Source organism: Ornithodoros turicata, unplaced genomic scaffold, assembly GCF_037126465.1.
Source record: "Ornithodoros turicata isolate Travis unplaced genomic scaffold, ASM3712646v1 Chromosome28, whole genome shotgun sequence".
NCBI classification, from domain to species: Eukaryota; Metazoa; Arthropoda; class Arachnida; order Ixodida; family Argasidae; genus Ornithodoros; species Ornithodoros turicata.
This window is the reverse complement of record NW_026999351.1, coordinates 423,468-445,938: the sequence shown is the minus strand read 5'-3', so window position 1 is coordinate 445,938 and position 22,471 is coordinate 423,468. Positions and strand designations below refer to the sequence as shown.

General features: G+C 48.5%; 1 protein-coding gene across 5 annotated transcripts; it reads right to left on the bottom strand.

Moving 5' to 3' along the window:
• Positions 1 to 2,147: 2,147 nt before the first annotated feature.
• On the bottom strand, positions 2,148 to 22,082 carry LOC135373631 (uncharacterized). 5 transcript variants are annotated; one of them, XM_064606725.1, is made up of 10 exons: positions 21,851 to 22,079; positions 21,337 to 21,411; positions 20,888 to 21,073; positions 20,599 to 20,767; positions 20,353 to 20,491; positions 19,438 to 19,580; positions 17,744 to 17,873; positions 16,287 to 16,454; positions 14,927 to 15,073; positions 2,153 to 2,756 (listed from the first exon to the last, which is right to left on the bottom strand). In XM_064606725.1, the coding sequence occupies exons 4-10, from the start codon at positions 20,685 to 20,687 to the stop codon at positions 2,571 to 2,573; spliced, it is 1,002 nt and encodes a 333-aa protein (XP_064462795.1). In that variant the 5' UTR covers positions 20,688 to 20,767; positions 20,888 to 21,073; positions 21,337 to 21,411; positions 21,851 to 22,079; the 3' UTR covers positions 2,153 to 2,570. The 5 variants fall into 5 exon arrangements, with proteins under 5 accessions (XP_064462797.1, XP_064462795.1, XP_064462794.1 ...); XM_064606724.1 differs by having other exon boundaries at positions 20,888 to 21,411; XM_064606727.1 differs by having other exon boundaries at positions 2,148 to 2,756; positions 17,744 to 17,801; positions 20,888 to 22,082.
• Between the last annotated feature and the right edge of the window lie 389 nt (positions 22,083 to 22,471).

Genomic DNA, 22,471 nt, shown 5'->3' with positions numbered 1-22,471 from the left:
GGGTTTCCAATTAGCTCTAATTGCTAATTAAATCGTGTTCAGGTCAGTTGGGCGCTGTGCACTATGAGAGTCCAGTACTTACTACTAACATGGTGCTCGACGTGGTCAGTGGAACTGACATATGTAAACATTGAAGATTCTCTCGTTCACGTAACTCGTCGCCCCATTTGATGTAGATTATTAACAATGATGCTCTCGAGTCTACTACATCTTTCAAGTACCTTGGTACTCCTTGACTTTACGTTCGCCATATGTTTTTTGTTTTGTATTACATTTGTTACACATTACTGTATTACTTATTTGTGTAATAGTGCGTGTTATTCCAAATAGTACGATGAACTTGCCACGCATGTAATCGACTCAAGATATTTTTATTAGTGTCTTGCATATGTATGATGCCTTCCTGGCCCTGATGGCATATAAATATTTTAAAAACTGAATTCCCGCAGTAACTGAACCCACGTCCTAGAAGCCAACATTTGGAAAAAAGTAAAAGCCGATAATTTGTCCTTTGAAAATATATTGAATGCCAAAATCGCTCTACCGTCAGACCTGCCATATTCTTCCGGATTTTCTTTTCTCGGGACCTACGGCAACTAGAGAAAAAATTATCTTCTATGCTCGAACTGAGTCAGGCTACAACATATATAGTTTATTTTTCAATAAAAACCACAGCACACAGACAGCCTACGCGCCCCCAGTCTACATGTCTACAGGGTGTTTCACGAAAATCCCTTGGCTGAATAATTTGGTAAAGACCCGTGGGACATCGGCTATGAACTGAGTAGTGAGCGGCTGATTTGCATACGCTCATTAATGAAATAAACATCATAACTTTTAAAGTTCACTTCGCACGCTTACGGAACCCTTGTTTTACGCATCGGGATCTTCAGTGAAAAATATTTTGAAGCAATTAATTGGTTTCGGTTTACATATTTCTTGCGCGGAGCAGCGCAGCAGTACGCTCTTTGAGTCAGCTATCAGGCTGTCAATTTCGTGTTTATCCGCCTGGTTGACACACGATGCTGACGGAAGATAAGGAAAGGCCGCTAGAGAGGCTTCGGTATTCCTTCTTAAAGCGACTGGTAAACAGCACTGGCAGGTATGTTCTTGTGTGTGTGTGAGAGAGAGATAACGTGCTCTTATCATTGACTATGACGAATGCCCCGCGAGCACTGTGAACTAGTTGGATACTGCACCAGATAGCACGCCTCTAGCCAACTATCGTCCTGAATGGCAACGATTTGTCCAAAAGGGCAGGCAATAAACAAAACATTTGTTTATTTTTCCTTATGTACAAGAAAGGGAAGAAAAAAATACACGCCTCCCATATTCATAAAATCATGGGAGAGAACGTTGTCATCCGGGATGATGGTTGGCTAGGATTGTTCTATGTGGCGAAGTTCATTTTCAAGAGTATAGAGAAGGAGAAGGAACACCACAGCATCTCCTGCTGGCTTGCGGCTGTTCCTTATCTTTCGTCACCCCCGTGTGTCAAACAGGCGGATGAATATGAAATTGACAGCCGGATAGCTGATCCAAAGAGCGCATTGGGGCGCTGCTCCACGCAAGAAATGTGTAAACCGAAACCAATGAATTAATCGAAAAATCAACGAGTGTCGACGCGGCTTTTTTCTTGCAATATTTCCCGATACGTAAAATAGCGGTTCCGTAAGCGTGCGAAGTGAAAAGTTAATTGATGAGCGTATGCAAATGACGCGCTCACTACTCAGTTCATAGCCGGTGCCCTAAGGAAATTTACCAAAAAGAAATTTCTTCGATAACGCCACCTGTTCACGAATTATCCAGCCGGGGGATTTGCGTCAAACACCCTGTATAGAGTAAAGCTCACTGTATCGGCCAGGAGAAAATCTCTTCGTCTGAAAGGGCAGAAAGGAGAAACCTCTGTTCGCGGAAGTGTCGACCGCTTGGTCGATACCGAAAACTATAAAATGTCGTTATTGCCCCACTCCGCTTTGGGCTTGGGCATGGCCATGGGCTTTCTCATTTTATGTGACATCATGATTGGGGTCGTTCGCAGCATCGCATATATGCGAATTTTCGCCTTCTGAAGCGAATACTGAAGCGAATCACACCCAATACGGGATTCTCTATTCGAATTAATTTGGGATGTTTTAACCCCACCAGGATAATAAATGAAACCTACCATGGTCCATTCATTCCCTGGCTCATTCATTTCCATAGCAAAATTGGGGTTCACGATTTTTAGGATAGAACGGCCTTTGCCCAACAGTATTGCAGTATACGTACTGTCTACGAGAGGATATCCGCCTGGCCGTACTCAAATGCAAAGGCGACACTTCTCAGCTTTATATTTGAGTCCATACTTATGGACTTCGGCTTTCCAGGTTTCGCTTAAGACTTTGGCTCAGCCATCACGCGAGGCAGCATAACACAGCCCCTACGCTGTCTAACACGGCAGGAATACTGCTGGCAGGAGTTATGGATGGAACATTTTATATTGCGTCATATCACATGAGATTGCTTCACGGCCATGTAAACAATACTCCGCATCCAAATGACAATCACATTCTTTGCCCATGAGCTTATCAGCAGAGCTTCTCGCAATCTAACCCGGCGTAGTTCTTGTGCATATTAACTTTCGCCCACTTCACAACGCCAAAGTCACCCTTGGAATCTACGAATGCTGGAGGTGCTGAACACAGGTAGTGGAAGTGAACGTCAAAGATGACGTAGCCGCCCGTGAAGCCATAGGTATTGAAAGACAGACACATCTGTCAAGAGAAGAAATATGTTGTCAGCAGGTCGTAATGCTTCCTCATAATTTGCTTCCTCATATTTGAGGGAATGAGTGAGTTTATACAAATTACGTCTCCGAAGAATACTCTTTCAGAGTCTGAACAATTCCGCGTCCACATTTTATATCCGGACTTTTCGCCAACCGACATCCATTCATGTTAACGAAACCCCGAGACGAGGGACAAGGGACACACACACACACACAACTTGTCCCTTCAAGAACCCTTCTTTTCGCTCGTCTTGCCACAACACCATCATTCACAGGCACCCACCTCCCACTTTAGTGCTTGTAATGCTGGAAGGACGAATATTCCGAATAGAAGGGAGGTATGGCCGTTATCTGAAGCAATCAGAACAGTCTTCGCGTTATAGCAAAGTTTGAAGTAATTCGTTACTGTAACTATGTTCTTTTTTTGGTAGCCTGTAACTTCCTTCGGTACTTTTGCGCCGTGGTAACTAAGTTAAGTTATCAGTTACCTTAACTCGTTTTTCACTCACGTCCACATATTTTCTTGCTTGCTCTCCGGTTCCTTTATCGCGTTTCTTTTTTGCCATAAAACGTGATATTCAATCAATTACATTTTATTCAGGAAGTAAGAACCGCTGTCATTGAAATGAAGCTGAACCATTGTGCGCCCACCTGGGGTAAGACATCATGACATTGGTAGACAAAATTAAACCGAAACAAATCGGAAGGCTGGCTAGGTTCCACGAACGGACACTTGTTCGCTGTGTCCCACTGAAAGAAAAGTAAGCCCGAGGGTCGCATCCCTTCAAGGGACTATGTCGTAGTTTCCTCAAGACCGTGGCTTTCGGGCGCGATCTTGTTCACCTTTAGATTCGAGCGTCGTTGAATTCTACCGAATTTTGGCGCTGTCGAAGACTACGACGTCATTTGTTTACAAACAGGGAGAGGTCTATTGTTGGACATAAACGAAATAAACGTGTGTTGAACATAAACGTGTTGCACTCCTCCGCAGGCAACACAACGTCTGCACCTGCGCAATGTTATTTTGTGTCCGGAGTAACTTGGAAATAACTTGGAAGTAACTCAGTAACTGCAAATTCGTTTCATGCTGAACAACTTCGTCATTAACTTAGTTTCATTTCGCACACGGAAACTTGTAACCAGTTCTTTTTGACGGGTAACTTCTCAATCTATACCTTATATATAGAGACGCAGCAGGGTATAGGGACGCTATTCGGACAAAGTCAGACAGCTATACTGTTCATGTGCAACTTGTATGTGTTTTCCTTAAGCGGTTCCTGCATGTGCGGAGGTAGAGCACCTGCACCTTTCCCCCCTATTTTCCTAACTCAATATTTGCTTTCGAAGCTCGGACAACACGGCTTCGGTTGGCCTCCCAGGAACAAATTTTGAGAGACTATCATACAGTTTTGAACGAGACTTTTGCTTTCCAGCAGCGTGTCTGGTATTTTGAACCTAACTTAGTGGTGGTTAACCTAAGTTTGTGGTGTAGTATGTCAAACATAGGAACACAAAAAGCCACATAAGCGTATATCGTAGAAAAACACATAGGAACACCGATGTAGTCGTAGAAGTTCCAAAGTTTGTTCTCCCGTTCTCCCTCTTTCGAAGGCAGTGAGAAAATGATTTAGGCTTGTGGACACAATTCAGCAAACGCTACCAAAGTAGGACGGTTACAGTGCGGCCATTCGAAGGTTGTGTCACCAAACTGTGGGATCGTACAGGAGATGTCGTCGAGGCACAGGTCAGTGATGAAACCAGGTTTATCGATAGCGCGCGCAAAAAAAAATTAAAAGTCGCCGCGAAGACGACGACGCTACGCGGCTGGCGGGCAACTGTGGTGATCTAGATGGACTGGTGTGCTATATACCGGCCTATCTATGGGAGCGCGTGGTCACGGAAATGACACCCGGTGACGTTACATTGTTTACATGTATGCGCTGACGCTCGCTGCGCGCGGAACGATTTTTGTGGGGCTGCGAGATGCTCTTCTGCTTCGACTCACGTGTCTTCCTGTGAAAGGCAGAACCTTGCACCTCGTCGAGTAATACCCAAAACGTAATGATGCAGGATCCACATCGCACGCAATCATGATTAGGCAGCAATTGTGATATCCCCCAGGTATGGATACAGCGAGTCTCGGCGACAGAGATCAACAACGCACACACTTTACACACTCGACGGGATGATTACAGACTCCAAGATACAAGGAGGGTTGGCGCAGGCGCAGTGGCTCCGTTTCCCCCTCGCCTTCTCGCTGCTCGCACTGCCGCTTCCGGGTTGGCAAGATTGCAACGATGATAGCGGCCCGCACTAAGAAAACAGACAAACGCCGAAACAGACGAAATCGCATTTGTATTAATGTAAATTTCTTTCAAGTAGACATCTTGGACCAGTGTTTTCTTTTAATTTGAAACTTCAGGGGGTATTATGCATGGCACGGCGTGCCCAGCGGGATTTCGCCGACGAGGATCGCTGGCCTATCCATGTCGTGTGCGACAGTTGGAAAGCAACTGGGCCGGTGGATGGCCTGTAGCGGCATCACGAGCCGCGAAGGCGTGCGCAGTTTCACTTCGTTTTTGGTTGCTGTTCGATCCCTTTTGCATGACGTTTGGAACGTAACATTACGAATACAGACGCATTATAACAGACGCAAAATAAAGTTGTTGGTGTATGCTGTTAGTGCCACACACCTTTTTAGGTACCAGATACACGACAATTTCAAACACTCTGAACGTAATAGCATGTATCGCTATGTTTTCGAAAATGCCGCAGCTAGTTACATGCTAATGCTATTACATGCTCATTACGTGCTAATTACATGACGTACAGAGCATATACCATAATGTTTAACTTTTCCACTTAAATTGATATATTGTCCCAGACAGAACACTTTCTCCTGTGGACGTCCGAAACAGATCCCATGGCCCATATTCGGAAATGTATATCCGTCGGATATCACTGGGAGCCTCATACATGGACGTCCCAGGATATGTATCCACAGGATGTCCGGTCGCGGCTGTTTCAAGAATTGTAGGGGTTAGATCCGTGTCGGGATGTTACACGGATCATTTATTGCGGGAGAGAGAGAAACGGTTGGCGATGTAGCACTGCGAAGATCGACTTTCAATGTACCGGCTGAATGTCTCTAACCAAAACGAGTAGGAAACACAGACGTTATCTTGAAAGCGAGTTAATACACCGAGCAATTTCTCACTTCGTTTTCGTATGCGTGCGTAATCGAATTAAGCTTAGTCACCTCACCCATCATTTTGATTCACAGGCGAGAAGGTATCTGGAATACGGGGATACGGGGAGACAAGCAGTATATAGTATCTGTTCTCTCTTTGGAAGGAAATGGCACTGCCTTTCGAAGTGAGCTTCTGGGACTGGGTGGTCCTGTCGGAGCTTTTATATATGTATATTTTTTTTTATTAAAACGCTGCGTTCGTTCTCCGTCATGGCATGTACGAGAAACAAAGAGGAGCAACAGAAATTAAAAGGTGCGGAGGCGGGGATTAAAACAAAATGGCAGGCAGAAAAATGCTGATTTCTACGAAAACTGAGGATAAATGCCTTTCTCCTCTACGGATGTTTGCATATCCACACAACGTGTGCATGTACATAAATAGGTCCGTGCAATGTCCAGACATCTCCATGTAACATCCTGTGAGGACAAACGACGGATATATGTGGGAAGTACGAACCGTGGCCACTCGGAGATGTGGGGGACGTCTGTCGGAAAAATGTCTGTCTCCCAGGGAGATCCGAATTTCCGTGAAAGGATATCCACAGGAACACCCCGGGAGGTTTTGTTCTGTTTGGGGTATTAAATCTGTAGGACTTTATCTGTTTTCACGTTTCGCCGGGCTGAACTTTGTTATCGTTGTTGGTTGTTATCATTATTTGCTGGCATTATCTACTGTTGTGGCTGCGGAACTGTTGTAGGGGGGCGAGGTCGTTCGTATTTAAGCAAGCGTTTTCCCGTGCGGAAGGGTCTTCGGGTGGTTGCCGGTTGTTACGGCGGTTGCGGGTCGAACTGCTGTGTAAAGGTATGGAATAAATCCTTGCTTGTTGTTTGAACCTTTTCGTTTGCTGTGTCTTCCTTGGCGACGGAACGGACGGACTGACGCCCCGAGGTTGTGGAAACACCGGGTTTTCCACAACTGGCGCCCAACGTTTGGGGTCACAGTTCGTCCGTTCGACAGCGGGGAGGACGCAGCACGCGTTGTTAATTTTTCCTTTGGTACGTTTTTTTCTTTTTCTTTTCTTTCATTCACGACCCGCCGGTTTGTTTTTGTTCTTTTTCCGGGGTGTCATTTTTTTTTCTTTTCTGAGCTAGCGTTTTGTTTGTTTGAGTGTGTTTTTCAGTGCTTCAGAGCTCCCACTCGGTGCCCGAGCCCCGGAGCCGATGCACCATTCGCCGGCAGGCAGATACAACATCCGGAACAAGGGCCCTGTTCATCAGCGGTCTCGTTCAGAGGAGAGACTGGTTTCGGACAACTCGGCGCCTTCGGAGCCGAAAGGACCAGCCGAGGGCAAAGGAGCACATGCAGTGCCTCCGTCCCAAGGTACGTCAATTACGGTATCTGCAGTGCCTGCAGTGCCGCAGTTTGACTCCGCCATAACGACAGAACTCTTGTCACGCATGACGGAGTTATGTTCGTTGGTGGCACAACGCCTTGATGCCGGGTCGGTCTCGCCTTCGCAGGCACAAGCGCCCCTGTGACTGAATTTACCGGTCCCTACCTTCTCAGGTTACACCGATAAAAAGTCGGTCGCAGACTTCTTGGATGACCTTACAGCCTATCAGACTGGTATGGGAATCTCAGATGAAGTCCTGATACAACGCATCCTGCAGGTTGCTTTGATCGGAGACGCCGCTCGCTGGCTTCGGCTGCAGTCGAGGTTTACGTCCGTTCAGGACTTTCAGAAGCGGTTTAAGAGCGAATTTCTTCCACCGGATTACGAATATCGTATCCTGGAGGAGCTGCATAAGCGTACTCAGCATCCAGATGAGACCTTAGCAGAATTCGTTCGGGCCTTGCAAGACCTGTATAGCAGAGCTGAACCTACTGCTACAGAGGAGCAGCGTGTGACGTGGGCTATCCGTCAGTGTCATCCTCGCTACCGGCCCTATCTTCGAGCCCATCGCTTTAATAGCCTTGAAGCGTTGGCGCAAGAGGCTCGCTCAATTGAAGGAGACCTCTTAGCGGAACTCGAGTATCGGCCCCCGCCGCCGCCTGAATTGGCGTTAGAACCGCGCTGTGCGTGGTCAGCGGGAGCAGCCTCGGTTGAGCGCCCACCTGCAGTGGGACTGGATGAGCCGAACCGCAATTATTATGCGGAGCCATCACGCCGAGCACCCGATCCCTTCCGTTATGAACAGAGGGCGATCCCCGCAGGAACGAGCCTTGGCAGACCCGTCCTGTCCCATAATCATGGGCAACCCGGCTATTTAGCTGGCGAAACCCCAAGGAGGCCGCAAGAGCAACGGCATGCTCCGCGTCAGCAACGCAGAATGCCAGCCGGCTGTTGGACGTGCGGCAGCCCGGACCACTTTCGTCGGGACTGTCCGCAGCAAAGACCAAACCCCCGTAATGTGCCAACGGGAAACGGTCGCAGCCGACGCCGGTAAACAATCGCTCAGCGACGTCGGCTATCTGCCGAAAGAGCGAACGAACGGTTACAATCCGTGACCCTGATAATTCAGAAGCTGGCTTTGCAAGCAGCAAGATAAAAGGAGACGCTTTAGCTCCTTTTGCTTTTTCTGTCCGAGATAACATCGAGGACAAGGAACCAAACATCGCTGTTCGAATTTTGGGGAGAGATTACATCGCCCTTATCGACACGGGAGCTACAGTCTCCCTTATCGGCGATTGTGTTTACGAGCACTGCGCATCACGGAATGTGGAATTGCAATCCACAGATGTCACCCTACGTCTTGCTTCCAATGACGTGATTCCAGCACAAACAGCAGTTGTGCTCTGGCTTCGCTTTGATGGGAGACGACGAAAGCAGCGCTTCGTCCACCTTCCTGGCCTGGCAGTGCCCGTTATCCTGGGCAGGGACTTCATCATCCGGCAGAAACTTGTGCTGGACCTGCCCAATGGAGGATACGTCTACCACGGATCGTCAGGATTTTTTCCTTTCGCCGTGCCACAGGACAGCAGTTCAGCTAAGCAAGCTGCAGCAACGTCCGTTGAACCGTCCCCCGCTCCCGACTGTCTTGGGGTCATTTCATGGTCCCGAGGAGGAGCGCCGTCAGCTTGAACAAGTACTGCGGCAGTTTGACGGTGTCTTCACGGAAAAACCCGGTAAGTCGTCTATGTTACAGCATAGCATAGACACGGGTAACGCTAGGCCCTGGCGTTGTAATCCGTGACCATTGAGTGTGCATAAGCGTGCTTTGTTGGACGCTGCTCTTGATGAAATGCTCCAAACCGGTGCAGTTCAAAGGTCCCAGAGCCCTTGAGCGTTTCCTGTCGTCCTGTCTCCGAAACGTGATGGTACGGCTAGGTTATGCGTCGACTACCGTCGACTTAACGCAGTAACTGTAAGGGACTCTTACCCCTTTCCGTCCATCGAGTCTATTATGTATTCCCTGGGCAACGCGACAGTGTTTTCAACGCTTGATTGTAGTAGAGGGTTTTTGCAAATCCAAGTTGCCCCGGAGGATGTCGCGAAAACAGCCTTTACTTGTCATAGGGGTTTGTTTGAGTTTGTACGGATGCCTTTCGGTCTGTCTAACTCTCCCGCCAGTTTCCAACGGCTAGTGGATACCGTATTGGGAGATGCGAAGTATAACTTCGCGATGGCGTACATGGATGATGTCGTAGTGTTTTCCACAAACTTTCAGGAACACTTGGAACACCTGTCAATCGTCCTTGCAAGGATGAAGCAGGCGGGGCTAACCATAAACCCCCGCAAGGTGCAGCTGGCATCGCCTAGGATCAGCCTCCTCGGCTTCATGGTGGACGGAGGAACCATCAGTCCTAGCGATGACAAGCTAAAGGCGATCATGGAGTATCCGGTTCCCGGTAACGTAAAAGCCTTGCAGCGTTTCTTGGGTATGGTTGGTTTCTACAGACAATTCATTCCTAATTGCGCTGAGTTAGCGCAGCCGCTTAACCGGTTGTTGCGCAACGATACACCCTGGCAGTGGGGAGGGGAGCACGAACGATCATTTCGAGCTCTTTCTCACGCGATCGCTAATACGGCCAGGCTATATTTGCCTGACCTGAACAAACCGTTTGTAGTGCAAACAGATGCTAGCGATTATGGGGTTGGCGCAGTTCTCTTGCAGGAGCATGACGCTATTCTCTGTCCAGTGGCTTTTGCAAGTCGCACGCTGAATCCCGCAGAACGGAATTACTCCGTCACGGAAAAGGAATGCTTGGCGATCATCTTCGCTCTCAGGAAGTTTGATCTGTACCTGGACGGCACCACTTTCACCGTCCAGACTGACCACCAGGCACTTTCTTGGCTGCAGCGGCTCCGCAACACATCTGGACGTCTTGCCAGGTGGGCCCTGACGCTACAAGGCTACTCCTTCAACGTGGAGTACAGGCGGGGCTCGACGAACGTGGTAGCAGACGCGCTTTCCCGTGCGCCTCTACCGGAGGGGGAAGAGGAAGGCACCGAGGCTCCTTCCCAGCTCCTGGCAGCAGCACAAGTGGCACGAGACGTATCTTCGTCTTGGGGCACGGTCGTGAGCAGAGAGCAGCTCCTAGACGCTCAGAGAGCGGACGGCCTTTGTCAGCGGGTGTCTCAATGGTTAGCTGAGCAGGACTCGGCAGGCACCGGAACGATTGACGGACGGCACGACTCCTATCTGCTGGGCGAGGATGGCATCCTGTTCAGATACATACCCCAGGCGGATGACGATGACGGCTCATCCCCATTCAGAGTCGTGGTGCCACGGAAGTTGCGTAAGTCTTTCATACGTTACTTTCATGATTCGGCCTTGGCAGGTCACAGCAGTGGCAGGAAAACTTACGAAAAGTTATGTCGTGTTGCGACATGGCCAGGAATGAGGCAGGATGTAACAAAGTATGTTCGTACTTGTCCCGTATGCCAGAGAGCAAAACCTCGTGGTGGTTTACCCCCTGGGCGCTTACAGCCTGTTCAGAGCAATAGACCCTGGCAGATAGTTGCTTGTGATGTTATGGGACCATTTCCCCGTAGTCCTAGAGGTAACCAGTATTTGTTTGTGGTTACTGATCATTTCACGAAATGGGTTGAGCTGTTTCCTCTCAGGACGCTGACTTCCCAGAGAGTGTAGGAAAGACTCTTCGACACCTTTTGCCGGTTCGGGTTTCCTGCTCAGCTCATCACAGATAACGCTACCTACTTTACAAGTAAGGTGTTCTCAGATTCTTGCGCTGTCTTAGGCATTCAGCACAAGAAGACTTCCCCATATCACCCTCAGGCTAACATTACCGAACGTGTTAATCGGAACCTGAAAATGATGTTGGTTGCTTTTACTAGTCAGCACCACCGTGATTGGGATCTTCGCCTGGCTGAACTGACGTTCGCTACACGGACAACAGTAAACAGATCTACAGGCTTCACCCCGGCGTTCCTGAACTTGGGACGAGAGGCCCCTATCCCAGTGGAGAATTCTCTACGCCTCCGGGATGGCAGTACCCAGCCTCCTTATTGAAGGTTTGCTGAGGACCTCCGAAGTCGACTGGACGATGCAGCCCGGACGGCTCGGGAGAACGTGGACGTCGCAAGGTTGGACCAGGCTAGCCAGTACAACCGTGGACGTCGGAACCTCACCTACAGCGTCGGTGACCTCGTCCTTCGACGGACTCACCCGCTAAGTGATGCGTCACGAGGCTTTGCAGCTTCACTCGCAGATAGGTGGGACGGCCCCTTCGAGGTAAGTGCGTGCTCCTCCGGCCTCACTTACAGGCTTCGTCGCTGCAACACCGGCGAAGAGACTGGGCCAGTTCACATCTCGGACCTGAAAACTTATCACCTCCGGGACCCGGACGGAGACGAGACCGACCTCCCGCCTCCTCCCCTGCAGGACTCGGACCAGGGAGCCCCTCCCGGACCTGCAAGACGACGCTACAACCTACGTCCCCGTAGACAGCGCAAGTGACGCCACCTCATCGGCCGCTAGTTTCTAGTGCTCTCGATTTGGTTTGGTATTCTCGCTAATTATCTGTCTGTCTTCCGTTTTCACGACTGTTTACGATAATTAGTGTTGTGCGAGGGCTGGACAGACCCTCTCGGCTGGGAGTTCCCTCCTGACCGTTCCCTTCTTTTATCATTTTTTTAAAGATGGCTCCACGTCACAACCAGACCGGCCGGAGCAGTAGCCGAGGGTGCTCCCGCCAGAGGACACAGAACCCCACCAACACCCCTCCAGGGACGCCTCCTTCGGCCAGGCCACCAGCCTCGACGCAGCCTCGACGACGCTTGCCTCCGAGGAACATCGCTACATGGACCGTGGTTGCGGATGGGTACCCGGTGGCATGGGCATCCGGCGGACCCTCTCTCCCCCTTGTCCGAAGAGGAACGGCGGGCACTCTGCCCTATGTGTGCGGTGCCGGAGATCCACCGATCCGCTCATCGCCGAGGACGCCTACATCAGTCCCGGCTCGATGCAGCACGCGCAGCACGCTGGGAGCGTGCGGCGGCGAACGACATCGCGGCGGCTGTCGCACTCCTCCAGCGCCAACGCCCAGACCTCCTGAACGTTCCGGCCGCCCCTCCACCCCGTCTTCCCGAGGACTGCGTCATCGATATGCCGGACGACGTGTGAGGACCGCTCGACTACCTGACCCTGGTCGCCGCTTGGTGCGGCGTTGGGACCTCCGGGGGCGAGGCCCCACGGACTTTCCGGTGGCTACTGCCATTTGTAGACGTCAGGTCGACCTCTGGTCCTTCTTCACATGAACTTTTCGTCTCTTCATCTTCTGTTAGTGAGCGGGTCGCCCAGTCTTGTGGGGAGGGGGAATTGTAGGACTTTATCTGTTTTCACGTTTCGCCGGGCTGAACTTTGTTATCGTTGATGGTTGTTATCATTATTTGCTGGCATTATCTACTGTTGTGGCTGCGGAACTGTTGTAGGGGGGCGTGGTTGTTCGTATTTAAGCAAGCGTTTTCCCGTGCGGAAGGGTCTTCGGGTGGTTGCCGGTTGTTACGGCGGTTGCGGATCGAACTGCTGTGTAAAGGTATGGAATAAATCCTTGCTTGTTGTTTGAACCTTTTCGTTTGCTGTGTCTTCCTTGGCGACGGAACGGACGAACTGACGCCCCGAGGTTGTGGAAACACCGGGTTTTCCACAAATCTCAGCGTGTCACTGCCACTACGTGCGAAACTTATTCCCCGAAAAGAATACTAAGGACGTGTACGTGCGCACACAAGCTCCACTCATTCACTACGAGCAGCGAGGGACGGGGTGTATAATGAAATCCAAGACAACCAAGATGCTGTAGCGAAAAGTTCGCACCCCTCTTGTAACGTGCCACAACAGGAGAATCGTCGAGTGACATTTTCTTCGTGTACGTTGAGGCGCTACCTTTACCATACATTAAAAGCGAAAACATTACTGCCAACTGCTGAGTGGGACCCCTCCACAACTTCACGCTCGTTCGTTGTTAGCTGATTATCAACATTATGATTAGTGCGCAGCATGATGCAACAGCACGCGCACATTTTCCTTTCTCTCGAATTTTCAGCGTACTGCTTTAATTTCGCAGGTACTCCCGGGTTATACGCTGTGGTCTTTGCAGATGGGGGCCTCGAGGGCGCGCGCAGCGACAGCGAGCAGAGTCCTTCGTAGCCACCTGTCGGAAGGCCTGTCTGCGTGACCCATAGGCTCACCTCTTTCATCGATCCACTCATTTATTTCATTAAGTAGTCAAGCCTATCCCGGATAATTGCCCGAGATATACCGACACGCAAGGGCAGCGTGGCAGTCACACGAAGAGCACAGAAAATTTTCTACGCCCTTCATAGAGTGTCTGCAAATGAATACCCTTTTTCAGGCAAAAAGCTGACAAACACCGCTGTGGAGCACACCCCTGAGATGTTGCGTTTTATGAAATACGCCATTTGGCACGGCGCTTCTGTAGAATACACAATTAGAAACTATCGTTTGGAATTTGCCCCACAGAGGCTTGTGATACACACTGAATATGGGGTGCCGCACCTAACATATTTTTAAAAATATATGTATATCACTTTTTCCGAGATCAAATCAATTGAAATATAGTATATGCTGAAGGGTACTCCTTAGGAGGGCATTAGCAAACTCGAAATCAGAGCGCAGCTTGGAAGTTGTCCGAATGAGAGCACCTGGTCCCTTCGGTCACCTGATACCAGAGCAGTTTAAAAAAAAAAAATTGATAGATCGTTCGGAAAAAAAAAATCGTGAAGAAACACGATTTCTTCTTCATTTTGTTCATCGCGCATCGTCGGAGACGCATCTTCCATCATCCCCAGTGTGAGAGGTGAATGAGCGCAGTGCTGTCTCATGCGTCCAAGTTGAGCTCTAACTTGCAGAAACAAAACAAATGCACCCTATGACACCGGAACTGCCCATATGTTGGGTTGCATTTTCTGTTTTATGTTAATGTTCTTCCAGCACGCAAGAGCCGAATGCGTGGTCTTTCCCTCTCTCACACTGGGAGTGAAGGAAAGACGCGTCTCCGAGATGCGCAATGAACAAAAAACTGTCTATCACGATTTTTGTGCGGATGATCTACCGAACGGATTTCTTTTTCTGAAAAGAATAATAATAATCATAATTAAAAGATAATTATTGCAAGTAAATTAAGACATTGCCTTAGGAGTTTACTAATGCCCTTCTAAGGAGCACCATTCAGCATATGCTATATGGCACCTCGGAAAAAGTGATGCATGCAAAAAGTGATGCAAAAGTGATGCATGATGATTAAAGATGATGTTCGCATTTACCTAGGGCACCCTGTATAAGCGAATCACCAGAAATGTAAAAAGATACAGTGTAAGAGAGAATAAGGGAATATAAAATATACACTTTTATATACATTTATATACACTTTTATAATATAAATATAAAATATACACTTTTATATACAGTTATACAGTTATATATACACGCATTGGCTGTGGTAAGGCTACTAAGATAGAGGACCTTCGCAATGGTATACATACCTTTGTCGACATAGTGCAATCCGAGTCGTACGCTACTATGATAGTGGTGTCAAACGTACCGCCCCATTCGTCGAATCGGATGGTGTCGGTTTCAAGGTACATATTACGGTTGGTCACTATATCATGATATCGTCCATTTTGGCACACCTGAAAATACGGATTCAAGGTAAAAGCCAGCATTACTACAAAACTAGTGCAACAGATCAAATGGCATACATTATCATTTAGCGTTTTTAGAACACGCATACACTACTGGAATCGCTCACGAACCAACCCAACCTTCCAACTAAATTTCTCTGCCGGATCTCTGAGAACATAGCCCATGATGTTCGAAACAGGACTGTGACAGTGAAAACGCCTTTCACGTCACACTTTCCATCCAAAGACTATTCCATCACGAAACGTGTGCACGAGAAAGATAACCGTCCTCGGTAGCTCAATCGGTAACGTGTGGAAAGTCGACCGAGGACTGTAGCAATGTGGAAGAGGTAAACATTGATTTCAGCACCGTCTGTCGGAGATTTACGACGCACGTCAAATGAACCCCAGCTGGTCGAAATCACCCACTATCCAACACTGTGGTACGTGCAACATGTCGCCACGCTACATGCAGACAACCCTTACATAAAAAATCACTAATCACTAATTTTATGGGAACAATATGGTAATATTCGGCTCCCTCTGCAGCTGAGGACCTCAGGACGTGAAGTAGGGCACGCTAACGGGAGAGTAGCCAAGACGCTTGTCTCGTCTGCTTCCAGTTTTCGCCGCAATATAGTAATGGAGAACTCGCCTAGTCATTTCCTTGCCATTTTCTTTCTCTTTTTTGCCAGAATCCGGGCTGGCATAACACTTTTTTCACCCAGCCTCGACACAACCGGGCAGTGCGTTACGGTAACTATATAAGGTGTAGTCACATTCGCACCGAGAGTGTGGCGAGAGCCCGCATTGGCCAACACGAAGTTCACGTGTGTCATTCGGAGTGTGTCATTCGCTGTCTGTTTCCCAAACTGCTTTTTTCCGGCAGACGTTGGGTGCTTCTCGTTTCCCCATAGAACAATGCTGCAGCTAGTATTCCTCATTTTCAACGAGGACACCTGTCACTAAAAGCCTGACTGGTGACGCTATCCTTTTGGCCACTGGGGAATGTGTCTCCTTTCCCTTAGAAGGCGATGTAGGGCGCAGACTGACTGGGATAACGATTAAGGGGCAAAAGACCAAGTGACACGGAACAAAAACGACACAACCGAAGTGAGGATTCTGTATTCTGTGTATCGTTCTTGCCACCTTTTCTCGAGGTTCTTTTTCCTTACCCCTATAACGTTCACTGTCCAAACCATGACAGTCAATCTCGGCTTACCAATTCTTTTGGATTCGCCTGGGTGACACTCCGGCATGCAGCAGTGAGTGGTGTATAAGGATCCGTGTAGGCAGTTATAAGGGCCGCAGCGCTAAAAGAGAGCAATTCTGCTGTTTTCAAAGGCAGCGGTTGGAACCCAGTCACATGCCTGAATGACAACGACTCAACCTGCAAGAACAGTAATGGTAGCTTCAACATCAACACTTATATGCATGGGGTGAGCACACATCTTGCTTAGCTAAGAGCGTATGAACACTTCATTCAGCAAAACTCGTGGCATTTGCCCTTCTTTTGCCTTGGAACGCGCCTCGATCTTTGCCGAAAGACGAAATAGCATGGCTGGTTGGCTTGTTTGGTTGAGGCCGTGGGAATGAATCTTCTGGCGGATGTGCTCTCTCCGGTTTTCCTGCAGACCTTCCAGACGCATGTCGGCACAGTTACCTGTGAAGTTGGCCCACGACGCGTACTAACCTGCTCGTCACAACCAGTGATTTCCCCAGAAATTCACTGCTGAGGGGGTGCCGTGCTTTCAAGGGGGGTATGCTTGGTGAAGGTTCCACTTACGAAATTTTTCTTAGACACGGAAATAATCGTGGCACAAAGGTGACATATCTGCGGAGCTTTCCCGTTTTATTTGTACATGTTAATACGTTACAACACAGTGCAGAAGATGCATAATCGCACGACCGACAAAGAAAAAAGACTTTCACCTTGGCTCACGAAACTCAATGAATACCTAGCAACGAACGGTGAAGACCTCGCTTCATTGAGTTGGGCGCAAATGATTCCTTGTGATCCACATTGAGTTTGCATGCCCGAACGCTTTTTCCCCCTTATGCGCGTACTATATGAATGGAACAGTGATTTTCAGATGAATTTGGACAAATGCATGGTAGGATCATCTGCATCACTGTGGTCCTACAGACCAAGTTTGATAGTACAGGATGTAATTCGCTGCGCCGGACTTACTACTAGAATGTGTTGGTGGCCGAGTTGGGTGGTGTGACCTGAGGAATTTCAGGGGGGGGGGGGGGGGGGGTCCAAAAATGCAGGGAGGGTGTAACCCCCCCCCCCCCCCCTGAGGGGGGTGTAGGGAAATCTCTGGCTCAACTGTTCTGTCCAGCTGTGCACGGCTCACTCATAGAAACAGTTGTTAACATTTATTAACAACAGATTAACATTTCAACTGAGATCAGCAGTCACTGAACTTGATTGTAACCTTCAACTTCACTTCATCAAGAGTAGTCACTAAAACACTCAGCACATATCTGACTAATGTTGCTAAAAGTAATTAAAGTGTTAATTTTAGTTTTTAGCTACCCTTGACCTTAGTTCGAAGCTAAGCAGCGTTGGTGAAACCGCGCCAATGTCATATTGCGAGTGGCACTATTTCCATCGTGTAATAGTACCCACGCGACGGATTGTCCCGTTTCCAAACAGTAGACAACTTTGCTTACGAATGATGACTGCATAGACGGCATGCCAGGTCCCTGCCAGGGTGACGGTCCTGTAGCCCTGCATACGTTTGGGTCCGTTATATTACGATTGAGAGTCGTTCGGTACACCAATGCGTCTGGCTTAATTACTCTGTAAACAGAAAATTCTATCATGAGAAGCAGCCAGAAGCCCATACCGCAGATTCTCTAGCTGGTAGACATCGGCGCAAGACTTACGAGACATTCATTTCGGCGCACTAGGGAGCCTATTCCATTGAATAGCGGCAACCGAACAGTAATGCTTGTCCGCACCGTCCACACACGCACAGTACGAACCTGGACGCACGTGATGACCACGACAATGCAATGCATACGTTAGGATACATAGTAAAAATTATCGGTAGCTGGAAATTGGGGCGAAGTCGCAGCTGTTAGTGTGTGGTGGTGGAGATGGTACCAGATACTAGGAAACCGCAGGGTGAGCACGCCATTTCAGTGGCAAAACCAATCATTGTCTGGCGTCTGATGACACGCAGACGTCTGAGAACTTCGTCCGCGAACCACCAATCACCACCCTGCTGTTCTAAGCCGACTGCCGTGAGGCCCTTGGCGGCCTCCATAGAGTGTGTGCACAGTGCAGAGGCCTAATCTACGCTTCGCCGGAAATTTTTTGGCGAATTACAGGTAAGTTTAGACTTACATGTAGACTAGAAGCGTTCGTAAGGCGGATGTTGTTGCACTCCAATGAATACCTGCCCTCAATGTCATTTTTTTTCGCCGTTCACGCGGCGTGAACCCGGCGGTCTAGTAATGGTCGAACTCTCATGTATTCGCATAGGACTGATTTAAACTAAGGGGGAGGGGGGGTAGTTTAAAGCCGGTCTAGCACGGAGCAGCTGTAACTGAGCATTTCGAGAAAAAAACCAAAATAGTTTTTGCTAGATACTGTTGCCTACTTTTCAAGTCGAAATTGCAGAAATTACGGAAAAAGAACGTTGTGATAGACCCGTGAGCGAAGTAAGTGAGGCAATAAACCCCCCGCCAAAAAAAGTTAACTATCGGTATGGAGCGGAATTTTGAAATCCGCTCTGCAAATTTAGAACCGATATCGTCCACGTTAGTGATGTCAACATTGGCAGCAACACATAAGTCGCTTTCCGATCCAAAGCTGACAGGAGGTCGCGCACAAAGAGCAGTTACCTCCAGCAACAAAAGCGGCGCTGATTATGCGTGGTTCCTTAAATACAACACCTAGTGCATCTGTTATGCATCATCAACAATAGTGTTTGCTGTGCTGCCGTTGCTGGTTCTGGTTGATACATTTAACGATCTGCAGATGCTGCGTGCAAAATGGAGCAAATTGTGAGCTACTTTCTCCCTCCCCTCAATCAGCTCGTGACAATGTGTATAGTGCGCGTGCGTTTCAGCTTCAGAGCCGGAGAGACTACGTGATCGATTTAAACTAGACATCATTAAACAACGGTTTAAGTGGCTTGGTGAATACGGGCAACTGAGTTTACCCGCGGCTCTTTCGGGACAACGACCATGTAGAAACAGTATGCTTATGTGAGTGTTGGTACGTATGACTTGAACGCGGTTTCGTTGAACCATCAAGTGTGTGCAAGTGTAATCAGCGCAACATTTCCATCCTTTCGAAGCCTGCCGCTAAGATATTCGTATAGGACCCTCACGTCGGACACATATGGTCTACTCACTGTACAAGTTGATTGAAGTTAGCCATGAGGGTGCTTGGTTGTTGGCTTCCCCGGAGTATGGCCACACCTAGAAGCACGTAGCCAAAGTTCCTCCTAGGCGTTGGTTCTGCTCTCATATGGATATTTATAAGTCTGTCCGTTTCCTGAAAGAATTCAATCAACGCCTATCACTAGAACGTTGTCATTGTTGGTATTGGTGGCAATTTCGACAACGCACGCGCAGGACACTCAACTCAGTTGGCGATTGAAATAAGCGAGTGGTATGCGAATGGTTAGGTTTCTGTAATGTTGGCTTCTTCGGCACGCTGCGCATAAAATTGCATCCTGTGGCAAAATCACCAATGTATCAGCTTCAGAGATCCGTCACAAAGGAATCAAGTAAGGGATTGTCGACTATCACGCGGCGGATACTAGAACGCCCCTTTTGACGCCCCCTAATATTCCCAATAGGACATTAAAGGGCCTACATGCTGACAACAGTTCACCGGACTATGTTTATTACATGTTCCATGTGATGTGTTACGTTTCGATGATAACTTTCCTGCACGAATCAACTGCCGCGATGAAACCGTTTTCACGGTCATGGACACAATAAGGGCACGCTGGGAAAAGACATAGGTACTACAAGCAGGGGCGGATCCAGGATTTTTCTGAGGGTGGGGGTGTGGGTCCTGTCGTGGATAGCATATGCTGCTACATGGTCAAGGACAATTGAAGCTATGTAACGACAGGAAGAGAGGGGTGTCGGAACGTTCAGATCCCCCCTTATCTCAATCCGCCCTAGACTACAAGGTGACACTCTAATCTGATGAACATAACTACAACGGGCTTATCCCAGCAGCGTCGGCGTCAGCCCTCCCTACCTCACAACACAATTTTTCGACAGAAACGTTTAAGACGAAACTCCTGGCTTACTGTTAGAAAGGCTTCGACATGACCGACATAAGTTGAAACACTTGGACGGAGTTCCATGTCCAGGACAGCGAAGTCTCTGATCTTTGGCCAGTACGCTGCGATGGAATTTTCAAGTTTGCCCTGATTAGCGTTGGCTTTTCTGAAACAGAGTCCACCAACACGTCCACCAATGCACCAGGACACGCGCTTCTCAGTACACTAATTTTGACGCATACTCGTTTTCAGAGATAGAACTACTTCACTTACGAGCTCGGTATGTCGATACCAATTTTGCTTCTCGCAAGACCGAGATTCTTGTTTTTTAGTTGATTGATGTCTTGGGCGGTGAAGAACATGAAGTAACACACATCGTCCAGTGGGTGAAATATTGCCTGAACGACTGAACTGACGCAAGCAAGAAACGTATGAGGCAAAGCTGGGCATGAAAGAACATTATGGATTAGCAGTGACGCAGTGAACAGAGTTCACAACGTAGAAACAACACTTCTGCAGCGATAATCGTCAATATCAAGGATTCACAATATAAACCACTTACGTGGTTTCAAGGTGGTGCTAGTAGTAGTAGTCGTGGTTGTTGTCGTTGTCGTAGTGGTTGTAGTCGTGGTAGTAGTCGCCGTGGTGTGGGTAGTCTTAGCTGGCACCGTGGTCGTAGTAATCGCCGTCGTAGTATCAACGAAAACTTCCCGAGTGGTTGCCTCCGTCGTGGTCAGAGTTAGGCTTTCTACTAAGAATAGCAAAATTAGTAGCCACGACGTAATCGCTTCACTTGAATTCCGTTACGCTAAAACATTCCATCTCGGGATATTCCCTGAAAACAGCACTGATAACGTGATCTCAAAACCACAGCTGTGAAAGAATAACACGGAGCGAGGTGACTCGAGTGCCTGGCCTTCGCAAAACGCACGCGTTACGGGCCAGTGAGGATTGTCCGGACCGAACAGAAAAGCTACTTTATTTTCTCAATGATCGGGTACACAGCTCCACCTGTTCATCTACGAGGGGTCGACAGTGTCCGCCGCTGCTGTTCAGCTGTAGACCCCCGCGGTTGATGTTGCGCACCTACGGAAAATTAAAACTATTGTATTTGAAAATGTATCGAAATTATAGTCGCAACACTGAATATAAGAAGGCATTCGACAATATCGTATACCATGGAATGAATCTTACAGAGCATCCACTGCTACACATATTACATTAACAGTCTACCACAAGTGTCGGTGCTGGTGTTACAGGCATAAAATTTACTACAGTGTTAGGTCTTCCCATTCGGAGATTCGATCTATATCACGGATACCCCTGCCTTAACCGTGTGCTTTTGTTTACTCATAGTTCGAAGAAAGGAAAATTATCGCATAAAGTGCGCCTCGGCTTCAGCTTGGGAGTTACCAACATCCCCGAAACTGCGAACGCTATATACTGTGCTTTAAACCGCGCATGAGATGCGCGTATCTTGACAGATATAGCATCATGCAGACAAAGCTCTTAACGTAACACTCACCTTCCAGAAGGTGCAACGTGAAGCGGGATTGTGTGAGCACAAGAAACTACGTCCGGTGAGGTCCATGCATGACTGAACGACGACTTGACTGTTGGAACTTCTGCACGTCCTCGCATTAGCTCGCGCTGCTTCCTTCTGCTTCTTCGTAACAGATACTGGCCGCTGGTTTCAACAGGTGTATGCTTTCACAGCGCCAGCTGCTTACAGGAAGGTTCTAGGAGATCGCAGCCCTCGTCTTTAGTTCAGTTGGTGATGTGTTGGCTTGCTGAGCTCAAGCTCGTGGGTTCGATCACGGCCGAGGACGGCAGCAGTATCGGGGAGGTAAAACGTCCCAATCTGCTAGATCCCTTGCAATCCATCTAACCACCCTACTGAACCGGCACCGCGATAATTAAACAAACGAGAGTGTGCAGTGTGACGCCACGTCAAGTCTTGGTTTATCGCCTAGATTAGTGTCCTTGCGCATGGTGGAGGCCAATGTGCCAATGGAAGCAATAGGTGGATGCAGGTTAGCTGGTCGTACCATGCGCAAGAATTCGAGACAAAACATAAAGCAGGCTTCACCTGTGAATATCTCAATAGGGCCCATGTATTGGAAATCTAAAAGCCCGTGTATGGCGG

Excerpts from the sequence above, each read along its gene's own strand:
- LOC135373631 (XM_064606723.1), bottom strand. The coding sequence starts at position 20,687 with ATGTTCTTCACCGCCCAAGACATCAATCAACTAAAAAACAAGAATCTC. Across the intron at positions 19,581-20,352 it reads ATGTCGAAGCCTTTCTAACA|GAAACGGACAGACTTATAAA; the intron begins GTAAGCCAGGAG and ends GAATTCTTTCAG. Across the intron at positions 16,455-17,743 it reads CGTCTATGCAGTCATCATTC|GTTGAGTCGTTGTCATTCAG; the intron begins GTAAGCAAAGTT and ends CTGTTCTTGCAG.